The sequence below is a fragment of the Micromesistius poutassou genome (assembly GCF_964030765.1).
Source record: "Micromesistius poutassou genome assembly, contig: SCAFFOLD_5427, whole genome shotgun sequence".
In the NCBI taxonomy this organism is placed as follows: Eukaryota; Metazoa; Chordata; class Actinopteri; order Gadiformes; family Gadidae; genus Micromesistius; species Micromesistius poutassou.
The window spans coordinates 1-16,206 of record NW_028178216.1 but is presented as its reverse complement, the minus strand read 5'-3'; the positions used below and the strand labels follow the sequence as shown (position 1 = coordinate 16,206).

General features: G+C 53.3%; 4 protein-coding genes across 4 annotated transcripts; 3 read left to right on the top strand and 1 right to left on the bottom strand.

Annotated features, from left to right (window-relative positions):
* Positions 1 to 223: 223 nt before the first annotated feature.
* Positions 224 to 2,358, bottom strand: LOC311374679 (WASH complex subunit 3-like). Its single transcript, XM_084490477.1, is given in 8 exon segments — positions 224 to 477; positions 604 to 668; positions 952 to 968; positions 971 to 1,061; positions 1,209 to 1,361; positions 1,482 to 1,547; positions 1,649 to 1,747; positions 2,194 to 2,358. Coding segments are annotated over 8 exon segments (654 nt in total). The 5' UTR covers positions 2,245 to 2,358; the 3' UTR covers positions 224 to 365.
* Positions 2,359 to 2,803: 445 nt separating this feature from the next.
* On the top strand, positions 2,804 to 8,929 carry LOC311374677 (uncharacterized protein). Its single transcript, XM_084490475.1, has 9 exons — positions 2,804 to 2,941; positions 3,446 to 3,642; positions 3,755 to 3,856; positions 4,329 to 4,424; positions 4,711 to 4,821; positions 5,075 to 5,192; positions 5,408 to 6,191; positions 6,459 to 6,517; positions 6,716 to 8,929. The coding sequence occupies exons 1-9, from the start codon at positions 2,908 to 2,910 to the stop codon at positions 8,257 to 8,259; spliced, it is 3,045 nt and encodes a 1,014-aa protein (XP_084346601.1). The 5' UTR covers positions 2,804 to 2,907; the 3' UTR covers positions 8,260 to 8,929.
* A 1,604-nt stretch (positions 8,930 to 10,533) lies between these two features.
* Positions 10,534 to 11,869, top strand: LOC311374681 (tetraspanin-7-like; the record flags this gene model as incomplete). Its single annotated transcript, XM_084490478.1, has 1 exon — positions 10,534 to 11,869. The coding sequence occupies exon 1, from the start codon at positions 10,673 to 10,675 to the stop codon at positions 11,867 to 11,869; it is 1,197 nt and encodes a 398-aa protein (XP_084346604.1). The 5' UTR covers positions 10,534 to 10,672.
* Positions 11,870 to 13,654: 1,785 nt separating this feature from the next.
* LOC311374678 (differentially expressed in FDCP 6 homolog) lies at positions 13,655 to 16,189 on the top strand (the record flags this gene model as incomplete). Its single annotated transcript, XM_084490476.1, has 5 exons — positions 13,655 to 13,818; positions 14,112 to 14,246; positions 15,152 to 15,292; positions 15,635 to 15,817; positions 16,034 to 16,189. Coding segments are annotated over exons 2-5 (576 nt in total), but the record flags the coding sequence as incomplete, so codon positions are not given.
* Between the last annotated feature and the right edge of the window lie 17 nt (positions 16,190 to 16,206).

Sequence of the window (16,206 nt, the reverse complement as noted above, 5' to 3'; positions counted from 1 at the left end):
GACATGAAGAGACTCACTGGAGCATCACGACTCCTGCTATAAGCAAGTGGCTAGAGGACAGTTTCATTAAAAAAAAAGGCATTGAGACTATAAAATGACCACCAGTACAAAACAAACTGTTGCTAGACATGAATGCAGCAGCTAGGACTGGCCAAACGACGTCCAACAGACTCCATCGTCGTGAGACGTCCTTCAGCAGCTACGGTGCGTTTCCACGGTGAGCAGACCCGAGTCCATCACTGGCGGACCATGTGCCTCGTGACTTCCTCTCAGGCACTGCCGTCACTTCCTGTCCCGCTACTGGGTTTCTGCGGGCGGGTGGAACCTGCAGGGGTTCCCCACGGAGGAGCAGCGGGGGGGGGGGGTCAGTCGCTGAAGGATGACTCGCTGCCACCGCTGTCGTCGTCCTCGTCTCGGTCGATCCCTGGACCCCCGCTTGGGCCCCGCCCTGCATCAGGCACCGGGGCGTCTGGTGTGCTGTAGCAATGGAAACAAGAGAGGATGCGGGGTCAGGACATGCGGTCACAGCGGTGCAGTGTGTGTGTGTGACCAGCGGTTTATAATGTGTGACACATGTTGGTTTGAGCTTTGAGAGGCGCTTACTCCAGCAGGCTGGGCTCCAGACCCTCCAGGACCATCTTGGCTTTGATGGCCATGACCGGGACACCCTGGGAGAGGACCAACACATGGTAGGTTATACATGTTGGGTCATAGAGCTACAGCCATTATTAAGCTCTTTAACAGTAGCAGAATCCGTGAACCTGCGGGTCATACCCCTTTTCACTCAGATGATCTCTCGTGGTCAGATTAAGATTGACAGGTCATCTGAAGAACCTCAGGGAGGAAGAGGTTAGGGGTGTGTGGCTCAGGGACACCTGGGTGCCTCGTGTGATGGGGGGGATGTGATACTGGGATGTGATACTGGGAATGAGTGGGGATCTGGCAACTCACCACTTGGACCATCTTAGGTAGCGGGCGTAGCGGGGGTCTCTGGCCACCGTCACCACGTTGTCCGCCACCGGGTCTGGCTTCGGCTCCAGGGGAGCGACGGGCCCACTCACCTAACCAGGGAGGGGGGGGTGCAGGGTTAATGTCAGTTACAGGTTCAACTGACTTCCATGTGACTACATTGGTGGAAACTATCCAGACTTCTATTTTTGGATATATATTAATCAGAAACACCTTGGGACTGGGACAGATGGATTTACCTGTGCAGGTGGCAGTGACGTCACTGCGGCCGGGACACCAGGCTGCTGGTTCTGATTGGCTGTCAGTCCATTCGTCTCGGCAGCAGCAGCGGCGGCCGGTCGTTGAGTGACGGAGTCGATGGTGACATCGTCCAACCCGGGGATGGAGGAGAGCTACACGGTGTGCAGAGAGAAGGTAAACACGCAGGTCACCCACATCATCACGTCTCTGAATACACTCACACACCAACGGACACCAAACAGGAAGTGCCACTGCGTCACAGATCAACACACCTTGGCCTCCAGAATGCTCAGGGTCGTTTCAATCTGCTGTATCCGTAGAGAGATGTTGGAGAGTTTCTGTAGAAAGCACATTTAAACAGTTAGACATGGCTTCCTCGGGTGTGTTATGAGATTCTCCCCCCCCCCCCCCCCACTGAGGGCTGTTGACCGGGACCTACCTCCTCACACACAGTGGAGAAGCGGTTGAGGAACCGCACCGTGTGGACGATGAACTGATTGAGGTGCGCCACCACGCGCCGCTGCTGGATGGCGGGGACCTGAGGAGCACAATAACGTTCACTAACCGTCAGCTCTCTACCTGAGGAGCATCAGAATAACATTCACCAACCTGTCAGCTCTCTACCTGAGGAGCACAATAACGTTCACTAACCGTCAGCTCTCTACCTGAGGAGCATCAGAATAACATTCACCAACCTGTCAGCTCTCTACCTGAGGAGCACCAGAATAACGTTGACTAACCTTCAGCTCTTCACATGAGGTGCACCACAATAACTTTCATTAACGAGAGCTCCCTACCTGAGCAGCAGCACAATAACATTCACGAACTCTCTACCTGAGGCTTATTTCCGGGTGTGCTCTCAACAATAAACTATTGTTGAGAGCCCCTATTGTAATGTCAGAAGTTGTCTGGAATGTCTTGGTATGTATGTATATGCACGTTAAGCCTGTTAACTGTGTTTGTATTTATATATGTTAGCCCCACCTTGGTGAGGTCCACTCCCGACCCCACTATCGGCAGCCCGTCCTCGTCCATCGCGGGTTTCGGACCGGAGACTCAATGACGGGGAATCTGCTCTAGACGTCAACAATATCTCAGAAGTGATTGGGACGTTATTGAGATGTTTCATCATGTGTGTCTGTCACATGACACACACTGGGTCTGTGACGTCACATCCGCCTCCGCCGCTCTGGACCCCCGCCGCTCCGGGGACTTTTGCTTTGAAGTCCCAGTGACAACACGATGGATGTCAGGGACTACAATTAAATTAAAGTGTTAATTTATCAACCAAAAATGATTACTTATTTGGGAAATGTATTAGGTTATTGGTCTGGTTATCGGCTCTGGATACGAAAACAATATATTTAGCTTTGTGTTTAGTTTTCTTATGAATATTGTGAACATTTCTTCATTTTCGTTGATGATATAACATAAACGAATTTAGTCATGGTTATTTTAATCACTGCCATCGGGTTCACTGGTTATCAGTGAATAATCCTGGTTTATTCAAGGTTTTTAGCCCCCATGTTCTGCACAACGGAAGCGGTGATTTGAACCTTTACTTTGAAAAGAGGAAATGCGGAAGAAAAGTTGAGGAATCCGCTGCTTGCGTCGAAAGCGCGCAGGAAAGAAACCAAGAAATATAACAATAATATCACATTGTTTTAAATATAGAGTTCAAACTGGACTTCTGCAGCAATGGAGGCGAATGGATCCGGAGAAAGCCCCAACGGTTGGTCGGTTTAAAACATGAATGAACCTTAATGTGTTTTAGTGATTCAGCAGCAGAAGGAGAACAGACCATTAGTTTAGTTCAGTGACATCTTTAGGAACATCATCCCACAAGGTGAACATCTAGTTCTCAGGGAGGTATCTGTGTGGGTTTCCTGGACTGGTTCTGGGTCCTGGGTACTGGTTAGAGGTTACTGGGTAGTGGGTAGTAGGAACTGGGTAGTTGGTACTGGGTAGTGAGAACTGGGTAGTGGGTACTGGGTACTAGGTTGCGGTTAGTGGGTACTGGGTAGTGAGAACTGGGTAGTGGGTACTGGGTACTAGGTTGCGGGTACTAGGTACTGGGTACTAGGTAGTGCTTAGTGGGTAGTAGATACTAGGTAGTGGGTACTAGGCAGTAGGTACTGGGTAGTGGGTACTGGGTAATGGGTAATACTGGGTTGTGGGTACATTTTTATAGGACATATCTCCATATTCTCCTAACCCTACCCCTGCCCCCCTCCAGGCCTCCCCCTGTCCTGTCTCCGTCTCATCGTCCCCCCCCTAAGGTTGCTGTCGGCGGCCATGTGGCAGGTGGCGAAGCGGAAAGATGTTCTGAGTTATGACAAGCTCCAGGACTTTGTGTTCATGTTGACCCAAGCTTTCCCCGGCCTCCTCACGCAGCGGCAGAGAGCTCAGCTCCTCCTGGGGCTCCGAGCCAGGGTAAGGTTAAGGTTATTCTGTGGGTTATGACTGTCTGTGTTTCAGCTGATCCTGGAGCAGTGTAAGGGCTCGGTCCGTTCGATACGTCCTTCAGTGACTGTTTCTCTTTCAGCTGATCCTGGAGCTGTGTAAGGGCTCGGTCCGAGGGGCCGTGGACCTCCAGGCCGTCCAGAACCACCTGGAGAGGCTTCCGGTCTCCTCTGCCTACGCCGAGGTGAGCGCTCAACCAGCCCTGGGGAAACCCTTCTTCAGAACAGTTTGGATGAAATGGATAAATACAATGGGAGGGATCGTAATTGTGCTATCCATCAGTTAATAGTTTTAGTGGTTTATAAACTAATTAGTGTCATTTGCTTTTACACTTTAGACATGAAATGTTTAGTTGCTTGTTTGCTTCAGATCATTTAAAGACAACATTTTTATTTCAGGGCTGCTTGTCATGCAACGCTTCAGCAAAGAAAAACAAATAACTGAATCACTTTGATAACTTGTAATCAAGGTGTTTGTCGTCATTCATGACGTTAACTAAACTGGATGATTCTGAGAAAGAGATGATAAAATGGACACCAAGACTGGTGAAAAAATATTCCTCAGTTTATTCATGGACCCTCTCCTCTCTCCTCCTCACCCCTCTCCTCCTCACTCCTCACCTCTCTACTCTCTCTCCTCCTCTCCTCTCCTCTCAGCCCCGGGACGCAGACCTGGAGAGGACCGAGTCCATGTTCATCTCGCTGGTCCAAAGTCTGCTGAAAGACCCGACCGAGAGGGCCTACTTCTTCCAGGTCTTTACGGCCGGAGAGAACCCCAAACTAGCCCTCTTCTGGACAGACGATGTTCATGACATCAGTACTGGTCTAGTTCTGTACAAAAAGATGTATTTTCAGTACATTCTGTTGTTGCCAACTAGAGTTTAGAGGTTTTAAAGGTCATCAAGACATCAACTGCTAACTTTTGACATCCTTTGCACAAAAAATGAAGCTAGTAGTTAACATCTGACTTCAGTTCCTTCACGTCCTTCTCTGAGACATTTGTTTTTAATCCAAACGTTGACCTGCTCTGACCCCACAGGAGGTGTTTCCGGTAGAGTACGGTTCGAGTTACGACAGCGCGTTGCATATCCTTCTGTGGGAACTGCTGTCCAAGCTGGAAAAGGTCTTTGCCGTCCCAGACCTCAAACAGGTGAACCACCTAGGCGGTCATGGTTCTGGGGGGGGGGGGGGGGGGGGGGGTGGGGGGGGGCTGTCGGGGGTCTGGGGGGGGCGTTAGGGGGTCTGGGCTCTTGGGGGGACAGTCGGGGGTATAGGGGGCCGGTGGACCAACATGTCAACACAATATTATTTGATCACATTTGCAAGGAAAAACAGTAGGATCCCATTTGTAAGATGAACGTGGGCGTGGGGATTCTGTCTCACCCGACTGTTTTGGTTTCCAGACGGCGGCCTGGCTGAACTCTGACCTCTGTGCAGCTGATGACTGTCTGCCAACCATGGGCGGCGATCTGAGCCAAATCCACCAGCACCACAAGAACCTTGGCCTCCTAAAGACGCAGTGTAAGCCCCTCCCCCGATGGATCCATGTGCAAACTACAATAATGATATAGTCTAGCCCCCCCCCCCACCCCCAATCCCAGGGTCTCAACTGAAAAAAGGGTTAGCAGAAGGTTATGTCAATGGGTGTGGATCATTGTCTTGTATTTGTGTGTATTTGTATTCATTGTCTTGTATTTGTGTGTATTTGTATTCATTGTCTTGTATGGCGGCTCTAGGCGGTCCGTCGTCGGCCATCGGAGGCTGCATCCTTTCTGCGATGTCCATCCCTCCGTCGCAGAAGGTGTGCCGGACGCCCTCCGTGGGCCTGGAGGCCATGCACAACTACGCCCACCTGGTGAACCCCCTGGCCTACGTGGAGCCGGACCAGTACAGCATGGTGACGGTGTACGAGGTGGAGGTGGAGCTGGGGGCGACGGAGGTCAGCGGAGACCTGGTGGAGACCTCCGAGGAGATCTGTTTCCACACGGAGGACCCCTCCGCGGCGGTGAGCGACCACGACAAGGAGGCGCAGGAGGAGGAGCAGCAGGAGGAGGAGCAGGCGAGGGTAGATGGAGAAAAGGCGGAGGAAGGAGAAGGGGGAGATGTAGCCACAGCACTGGAAACGCTGACCGTGACTTTTGTACCAGAAATGAACTTGAATGCCCTTCCTGTGAATGAGGCAGAGGAGGCCGTCACGATGGAGGCCGGAAGCGAGCACTGTGCCGAGCTGATCGATCCCCAAGAGCAGCCAGGGTCACTTGATGCTCACCTGCTGCCAGGAACCTCTGACAGCCAGGACGGTTCTGGATCCATCGGAGGTGAACTAGTACCAGCGAACGAGTCCACCTGTACCGGCCAAGAGGGCTGTGGGTCAACACCCCAGGAGGAGCCGCTCTCTGAACCCCCACCCTCTCCTTCCCTGGGGGGCGCGGACAGGTCGTCATCATGCCATCTCCACATCGAGACTCTGACCGGCGGGCAGCAGGTTCTACAGCTGCACAACTCTTCACAGCAGATAATGTAAGAACACTCATTCTACTCAGACCGCATGGATGCACACTTTGACTGTTAGATATGGGGCGGGGGATGGTTAGCATAGTGTTGCTAAAGGTGTTCATCTCCGAGCCCAAAGGTGCTGGTTCGGATCCCATGTTTGCATTCAACCTGTAGGCATCCATGAGAAAGACCACACCTGCTACGAAATAACATGTCAGACACATGACACAATCAATGGGTCAAATGGGTCAGCTGTAGAGACGAGAATGTAACGCATGTTTTCTCTACCAGGAAAAAAGTGGATGCTTCTATTGCGCCGTCCGTGATCGCCATCAAAGGCCTCAACCCGGGTAAGTAAACATCCCCCCCCATACCTGGCCGTTTCCCCCTTACTATCTCCCCTACCTCCCCCCCCTACCTGGGCACCTCCCCTCCCATCTCCCCTACCTCCCCCCCCTACCTGGCCACCTCCCCTCCCATCTCCCCTACTTGGCCCCTTTAAGAGCTCTTGATTGTTCCTCTCTCTGTCCTTTTTAACCGTTTCCTAGACGACTCCGGGGAGCAGGTGTCCATCATCTTCACGTGTCCACAGTGTCCGTTCCACCACCGAGAAGGGGAGGAGGAGGAGGGGGAGGAGGAGAACGCTCCGCCCCACATCCACATGCAGTCCGTCCCGGCCGAGGAGTTCCGAGCGCTGATGGCGGCGAAGAGCGACGGAGCGGAGTTTGTCCCCACTCCCGGCGCCACGGACCAGATCTTCACCTCCATCAAGGTCCTCCCCCACAGCGGCTCGGAGCCGGGCAGGAAGGAGGCGAAGCCCGACCGGCCGGAGGACCCCGACGCCGACCCCGCCCCGGCCACGGGCCGCCGCAAGGCGCTGACCTGCGGCACGTGCGGCCGGACGTTCACGCGCACGGCGGACGTGCGGCGCCACCAGCTCACGCACACGGGCGAGCGGCCGTTCCGGTGCTCGCACTGCGACCGCACCTTCCAGCACTCGTGGGACCTGGCCAAGCATGAGGCGCGGCACCACGGCGCCGCCGTCGCCTTCGCCTGCACGCTCTGCGGCAGCTCCTTCGGCAACCTGCGCCGCCTCACGGCCCACCACCGGGGGGCGCACGCCGGCCAGACCCGCCTGCCCCAGATCTGCTCCATCTGCGGCCGGAGCTACACCACCGCCGACGAGCTGCTGGAGCACCGGCGCAGCCACGGCGACGGGCAGCGCTACCCGTGCCGGCAGTGCGGCGACGCCTTCGACACCATGCTGGCGCGCTCGCAGCACCGCCAGAGCCACCACGCCAAGCGGCAGTTCAAGTGCACGCACTGCGACAAGACGTACACGCGGCGCTCGGACGTGAAGCGGCACCAGGCCACGCACACGGGCGAGCGGCCGCACCAGTGCTCCCAGTGCGGCAAGCGCTTCTCGCTGCGCTTCATGCTGGCCAAGCACCTGCGGGTGCACGCCGGCCAGCGGCCCTTCCAGTGCGCCCACTGCCCCAAGCGCTTCACGCTGGGCTCCATCCTGGCGCGGCACGAGCGCATGCACACGGGCGAGAAGCCCTACCTGTGCTCGCAGTGCGGCAGGGGCTTCCTGTCGCAGGGCGAGCTGTCCAAGCACCAGCGCTCCCACGTGGACGACAAGCCCTACGCGTGCATCCAGTGCGACAAGCGCTTCAAGAGCAAGCGGTCGCAGCGCGAGCACGTGCTGTCGCACACGGGCGCGCGGCCCTACCTCTGCACGCACTGCGGCAAGGGCTTCACCAAGCTGTACGCCCTGACGCGCCACAACCTCATCCACACCGGCGAGCGGCCCTTCCCCTGCTCCCACTGCGGGAAGGCCTTCCTCACGCTGGGCGAGGCCCAGCTGCACCAGCGCATCCACACGGGGGAGCGGCCCTACGCCTGCGGCGTGTGCCAGCTCAAGTTCAAGAGCTCGTCGGAGCTGGGCCGCCACAAGCGCAGCCACACCGGCGCCAAGGCCTGGCGGCTGAGCTGCGAGCAGTGCGGCAAGAGCTTCTCCTCGCAGGGCCGGCTGACCAAACACCTGGACGGGCATGCGGCCGGCCAGCAGGGGGCGCCGTCGGCAGACTGAGGCCAGCAGGGTGCAACGTCTGAAGACTGAGGCCAGCAGGGGGCGCTGTCTGCAGACTGAGGCCAGCAGGGTGCAACGTCCGAAGACTGAGGCCAGTAGGGGGCGCTGTCCGCAGACTGAGGCCAGTAGGGGGCGCTGTCCGCAGACTGAGGCCAGTAGGGGGCGCTGTCTGCAGACTGAGGCCAGTAGGGGGCGCTGTCTGCAGACTGAGGCCAGCAGGGGGCGCTGTCTGCAGACTTAGGACAGCAGGGGGTGCTGTGTCCAGCGTCTCTCTCTCTCTCTCTCTAAACGGTGTGATGACTACTGTTGACATGTTACGGCAAACAGGGATGTTAAAGTTCTGATTATTGCCATGCTGATCAAATGGACACTTGAGTACCGGTGATTGATTGACCGGACCTCGTTAAGCTGCTGCATGACGCCAGGGGGGCGTTAGATTTCCGTCTAATTTGTTTTTGTCTGATTTGATTTTTATTATTTTTGTAGCATTAAATACAGCCCCCTTGGCAGAAGGGTGTTTGAACATCCTCCAAACCTGTCTTGGTAAATATAATTACTAACTACATTAAAAAGTAATTTTTGCTCAATCTACAGGTTTAGTGTTTGAATCCGTCTCCATGCAACTCTTCTATGATGACTCACTGACCCTGTGTTGATACTGATATCATATATTCATGAAGCCCAGAACTTCTTGCTGAAACATTTTGTCTTGCGCATTTGAAAGATCTTTTGGGACATTCCCATTTGAAAAACACTTTTGCGACAATTGAATATCTTTCGTCTTATTTCTTTTTGGTAAACAGTAAAGGTGTAAATTTCCAGCATGCTCCTAATGCCTTCCTCTGTGATGAATATGCTAATATATAATTGCCAGGAGGGCATGAAGGAGAGGATGGGGTGGGTGAGGAGATGAAGGGTGGATCTGGATGGGTAAGGAGATGGAGGGTGAGGAGATGGAGGGGGCGTCTGGAGGGGTGAGGAGATGGAGGGGGTCTGGAGGGGGTGAGAAGATGGAGAGGGGGTCTTGATGGATGCAGGTTGTTGGTGTTTTATGAGGGGAACCTTAGAGTGCCGTTACCGTGAGATTACACTGGCTTCCCTTCGCCTCTTCTAATTGGTTTGCTATTTTTAGAGAGCAATACAACTGTGTTGATGGAGCAAAATAACGTGTCTATTGATCCATTTAAAAATAAATAGGTCTATTTTCAGGTATCTATTTAAAGGTCACATGACCTTATCTCACCTCTACCGCCACATTCAAATAGTTACATCAATCTCCAAATTATTAAATAGGAAAATTATTTTAATTTTACTTTGCTTTTGTATTAACCCTCCTTCAAAAATATGAAATGTTTTTCCTCATACTTTTAATCAATTTAAATAATTTCCTAATTCCTCATGTATTGATAATCCAGTGTGGTAGAATCCCAGTTCTGAGAAGGTCTTTCCTGGGTTCCTAGAAAAGGCCAGTTTTAATTCTCATGCATGGATCATTTACTCCAGCAGCTCTCATAAACCCACACCCATAAACCAGGGCTTGGAAATAAACGTCCATCTTAATTCTACGGTAAAGGCCATCTTAACGAAAACACCCTAAAACGCCAAATATAGACGTCTATATTTAGCCCACTCTATAGCATTGTCTATAGCAGCTGGCCTGGATGCTGTATGTGTGTATATAGAGGTTTTATATGTATCATATACACTGTATATATAACTATATAGTTTGTAAGCCTTCATGCATCTATTCTTTTTAAAGTGTTTTTTAAGTGTTTTGCCTTTTGTTTAATAAAAGTTATTTTGTAGATGTTTTTATGTCCCTAACAAAGTGCACCACCGCCGCCGACCCTCCAGACCGAGAGAGGGGGTCGGCGGGCTGGACCCTCCTGCCCACAGCCAGCAGACACTGGGCTGCAGAGCAGAACTCAGAGCAGAACGCTGAGGAGAACGCTGCAGGGAGAGGCTGCGGCTCAGGAGGACCGGAGCCGAGGAGGAGCAGAGGAGGAGCAGAGGAGGAGGCAGGTGGAAGGAACGCCCAAACAAACCCATAAATAAATCGGAGCAACGGCGGCTTCTGCGGTCTGAGATAACAACAGGACCAGTGGCCAGAGTCGGGAGGATTTACGGTACGGTGTCTCAGGAGGAGGAGGGAGGAGGAGGGGGGGGAGGAAGGGGGGAGGGGGGAAGAGAGGAGGAGGAGGAGGAGGAGGGGTTCTGGAGAGTTAACGGCCTGTCATAAAGAAGGGGGCATGGGGGTTCGGTAGAGGAGGGAGAAAACGAGAGAGAGGAAGGGAGAGAGACAGTGAGAGAGGACTCGAGCAAGAGAAGGAAGATTGGATACGAGAGGGAGGGAGGGAGCGAGGGAGCAACCGAGGGAGGGGAGGAGGGGAGTAGATAAAGCGGGGCGTCCACCATGAGCTCCCCACTCCCGCACGCCTCCCTGAGCCCCGGCCGCCGGCTCCTGGACTGGGAGACGGAGCAGCTGGCCGCGCGCAGACTCTCCTCCCCGCGCCCCGGGGACCTGCTCGCCCCCCCGCCGCCCGTGCCCCGCAGGCCCTCCGCCATCCCGGGCTACCTCCTCACCCCCTGCCGGGACCCCCCGCCCCGCCACGCCGACCACCAGGGGGAGCTGCAGCTCCGTCTCTCCCAGCTGTCCCTGTTCTCCCCCGAGGGCCCCCTGGCGCCCCCGCCGGCCCCCCTCCGGCCCCCGGCCCGGGGCCCCCCGCCGTGCTGCCGGGCCCCGGGCGCGGGGCCCCTGCTGCGGCTGGGCCTGCTGGCCTTCAGCGGGCTGTTCTGGGCGGCCGGGCTGGCGGTCTTCACGCTGGGCGTGTGGGCGCGGCTCTCGCTGGCCGACTACATGCTGCTGTCGTCCAACCGCTACCCCAACGCCCCGCTGGTGCTGCTGGCCGCCGGCGCCGCCGTCACCGCCTGGGGCTTCCTGGGCTGCCTGGGCGTGGCGGCGGGGCTGCCCGGCGTGCTGCGGGCCTACGGGTTCTTCCAGCTGCTGACGCTGGCGGCCGGGCTGGCGGCCGGGCTGTGCGGCCTGTTCTACCGCCAGGACATTGCCGGCGGGTTCCGCAGCGGGCTCCAGCGGGCGGTGGCCCGGTACGGCGAGGACGCCGGCCGCGCCGACGCGCTGGACTCCCTGCAGCGGGCCCTGGACTGCTGCGGCGCCGAGGGCTGGCGGGACTGGCTGGCGTCCGACTGGGCCAATCGGGACGCCGCCTTCTTCGGCGGGAACGCGACGGCCGGCGGCGGCGGCGGCGGCGGCGCGGGCGTGGTCTCGCTGCCGGACAGCTGCTGCGCCCGGCGCATGGGCTGCCGGAACAGGCTCCTCCCCCCGGCGCGGGAGGGGGGCGTGGAGGGGGTGGAGCCGGCGGAGGCGGCGGCGGCGGGGATCCACCCCCACGGATGCTTCCGGAAGGTGTTCAGCGTGGTCAACGACAACGTGTTCCACATAGCGGCCTCCGTCCTCGGCCTGGCCTTCACCCAGGTGGGGGGCATCGCCCTGGCCTGCCTGCTGGCCAACCGGCTGGCCCCCAGGCTACACCGGGGTGGGGCCCTCCTCCACAGGGGGGGCCCACTCCCACCGGGACCCCCGGGGCTCTAGAACACTGCTTCACCACCGACCGAGCTCTCCTCTGAGCTCTCCTCCTCTGGAGAGGGGGGTGAGTTGTCTCCTCTGGACACTGGGGTGAGTCCTCTGTGGGTGAGTCCTCTGTGGGTGAGTCCTCTGTTCCTCTGGACAGTGGGGTGAGACAGTGGGGCGGACGAACTCTTGGCCCGACGACAGAATGATCATCCTTTCTTGAATTCCAATGTCTCTGCTGAATCCTGCTTGGTAATCAATTCTACGCACTATTGATTATTACAATATTGCTTAATTGTTATTTGAACAGTGTTTAAGGTGCTGAATACCCAACAGACGTTATACTAGAACAGATCTTTTCCAGAGCTCTCAAATCGAACATAAAGCTCCTTTAAACAATCTAATTTAAAATAATTGGTTTCTGTGGTAGATTTCCACCATCGTCAAGTTGCCCGCTGATGTAGCAAAGAGGGTTTTAGACCACAAGGTTGCATGTTCTCATTGTGTATATATTGTGTGTATGATGTGGTCTTGTTAATAAGTGTTGAATGTAGTAAAAAAGGCTGTAAGATATAAAATGTGACCCAGAGAACCATCATCTTCAGGCCGTACTGTTAGAAATGGAGCAGAATTGACATAACTGTAAAAACTTCTTAAGTGTCTGCTCCTGAGAAACTTTGTGATGACCAAACCAGCTGAACATTATAGGGGCATTCATAACAGAAGCATGATGAAATTGTTATAATATCGCCCATATAGAACCAACCTGTACTGTCTGCGTTAATATGTAATAATGAATCTCTTGTCATTATCATTCAGATGTTATCAATCGTTTAGTTGAGGTAAGTATGTAATGTGAATATACTCTGTAGTGGGTTCTTTTGAACTGGGAAGGCATAGCACCGCCCACCCCAGCCAACTCCACTTTACAATCCAGCACACCCTCGTCCTCAGTCCACCTGATGAATCCTGTTTAGGGTTAGTTTGTTGTAAATCTAAACTCAGACTACAGTCAATCAGGATTGGGATTGAATGATGACAATGTGTTGTGGGGGGGAGGGGGGGGGAATGAAACACACACATAATATAAATGACATCTTATCGATCGAACGCAGAAACAAAATCAATGTCTCATTATAGAAAATGCAAGTGAAGGTTTGTCTTTGTGGCCGTAGTAGCAGTAGAGGCTTGATGGTTTTCAAACCGCATAAATAAAATGAACAGCAAAAAAAATGTCTTTGACTTTGTGGTGACCAGGTTTGATATTAATATGTGATTAAATGAAATTTCTCCTTTAGTGTGAGATGCAGAGGATGTTTCTCAGTTGATCTAGAAAGACACTCTGAAGTTATACTGACGCCTCGTGATTCATGGTTTATAAAGGAACATTTAAAAACAGGTTTATGATGTTGTTATTGAGAAATGCCAGCACAACGGTCATATATTCTCCAGACGCACCAAACAGATGATAATGAATGAATCACTGGACCCAGCTGGACCGAGATGATCCTATCTGATGAGGAACGGAATAGAGGGGGAGCCTGGGAGTTTATAGAGACATACAGACACACACAGACACAACACAATACAGACACAATACAACACACACACACACACACACACACACACACACACACACACACATACAACAAGTAAGGGAATCTCAGCACAGATTATTCTGGATTATTACCTAGGCCTCTAATTATGTAAAATGAATGTGTTGATAAATTTAACAATTTAGTTGTTCTAATGTGCTTTGAGTTTCCATGTTTGTGTGTCGTGGATAAATGAGTCCATGACGCCAGCTACACAATTGGCTGCCCTGATTATTCTGATCGATTAGCCTACATGGAACAGGGGTCTCTTCTGTCGTTCACCCGATCTGAACCAATTCGCCTTCTTCACCGAACCTGCTGGAGTTCTTTGTCACATGTTTGATTGTATCTTCACTAAGCCTCTCAACCCATCTGGTAGGTGACCCATTCTAACACTTAAGTGAGCAGCTTGTAGTCTACCTTACACCCCTCCCCTGCTCTCCTTCCCTTCCTCCAACGCAGATTTACGCAGTGGTAACAGACGCAGAAAAGGGTTCCCGAATATAACTCCTATTTGCGGAGGACTACGAATATTCAACACACAAACCGTCGTCTCTACTCCTTCCTTTTTTTAAGTTTGTACTACTTCTGGACCCTTTGGGTAGGACGTGTGCCCGCCGAGCGTCTTTTGTCTACTGGTGGTTCCATAATGTTCACCTTCTCTCCAGCCGCTGCGTAAGTTTGGAGCTTCCAGACCTCCCGGGATCATGGACCTCAAGTCGGAGCTCCTGAAGTCTATCTGGCATGCCTTCACATCGCTGGATGTGGAGAAGTGTGGCAAAGTGTCCAAATCGCAGTTGAAGGTAAATTATAGCCAAGAACTTTTCGTTAATTGTGTCAATATGAAAGCATTGCGTAAAACGCGTCACTTGAGGCAGAATGTATCGTTCAGCAGCCCTGGGATATCGGGGGGATGGATTTAGATTAGTGTATCTTGTGTAGGCCTACACACTCGAGGCTGGTGTGTTATGAGTGAGTTGTGGTGTTCAGTGAAGCCAGCGGGGGGGTCAAAGTCCTCTCTGACGGCCTGTAACCCGACCTGAGCCCGGCTTGGGTTTGTGTTACGCTTTTCTGTAAAAGAACAGCGAATGTTCCCCAGTCAGCGGGGTGGATAGACTGGGTCTGACCAGTGTGGACTTGTACTGAAATCCTACCGAGGAATCCCACACGTCAAGACACGCTCGTTCCCGAGAGGATCCCCTGTGTGTGTGTGTGTGTGTGTGTGTGTGTGTGTGTGTGTGTGTGGCTGTGTGTCTGTGTGTGTGTGTGTGTGTGTGTGTGTGTGTGTGTGTGTGTGTGTGTGTGTGTGCATAACTGTAGGCCTACTCACATATTTTTATATTTTTGTTCCAATTTCCCAGTCCTGTCGCGCAATCTACTGAATGTTTTGGTTTGTTTACCCCTCGCCCCCGATTAGTGGAGCCCTGTCAGGCACCCCAATGAACAAGTGTGTGTGTGTGTGTGTGTGTGTGTGTGTGTGTGTGTGTGTGTGTGTGTGTGTGTGTGTGTGTGTGTGTGTGTGCGCGCGTGTGCGTGTACGTGCACGTGTGTGCACGTACTGTCCAAAAAAACTGTCCAAAAAGACAAAGGACAAACAGACGAAATGTTAATAATAAATTATTCACTTATTCCCTTATTTCATGTCTCTGTGTCCCATGTTCTGTGAATGTTTTGGTTTGTTTCCTTACTTCCGGTCTCCGTATTCCAGGTTCTGTCCCACAACCTGCACACAGTGCTGAACCTCCCCCACGACCCGGTGGCGCTGGAGGAACACTTCAGGGACGATGACGATGGGCCCGTGTCCAAGCACGGCTACATGCCCTACCTCAACACCTACATCCTGGACAAGGTGCAAGGGGACGGCCTGGGTCTCAGCCCTGGGTCTCAGCCCTGGGTCTCAGCCCTGGGTCTCAGCCTGGGTCTGGGTCTCTGGGTCTGGCTCTCATCCCCAGGGCTCTGGGCTGGTTAACATTGAGTGATTCTCTGATGTCCTGTACTCTTGTTCTCTTGAGATTTATATGTGTGCTGTCATTTTTTTTGTGTTATTCATATATTTTGCAGAACTGCATAGTCGTGATCAATAATATTAGTAACGGTCGGCTTGTTAGTGGAAATATACGAGTTTGATTGATTGTCTTGATTCCATGATTTTATAACAAAAGTGATTGAATACCATTTCTCTGGTTGCCAGGTCAAAGAAGGAACATTCGACAAGGAGAAGTTTGACGATGTGTGCTGGATGATGACGAGGAAGAAGAACTACCTGACACTGCCACAGGGATCGCTGTTGTCCGAGAAAGACAGCTTCAAGCTCTTCTGCCTGTTCAACCTGCTGTCTGAAGACCGCTACCCCCTGCTCATGGTGGCAGAGGAGGTAGGATCTGTGCTGTGTGAATAGATCATATAAATACAGAGCCTGGGAGATCACATGGACATATATTTTATAACGCGGGTGTGCGCACGCATTCTTTGACTTACTTAAAGTGTGCGTGCCTTTCAAACTGTTTAATATGCATCATAGTATGATTATTACAATATGCACGCCAATTTTACAATATGCACGCTAAAAAATACATGCTAACCTGCGCAGGCGGAGTACCTGGTGAAGAAGATCTCGGTGGCGATGAGCCAGGAGTGGGACGGCCGGCCGCTGGAGGACTTGCTGTCCCAGGATGCATCATTGCGGGAGAAGGGCCTGTCCGTGTGGCGGTTCCTGGAGCATCTGGGGGCCGGACACCTGCTGAGGGTCCCCAGCGGCGAGGC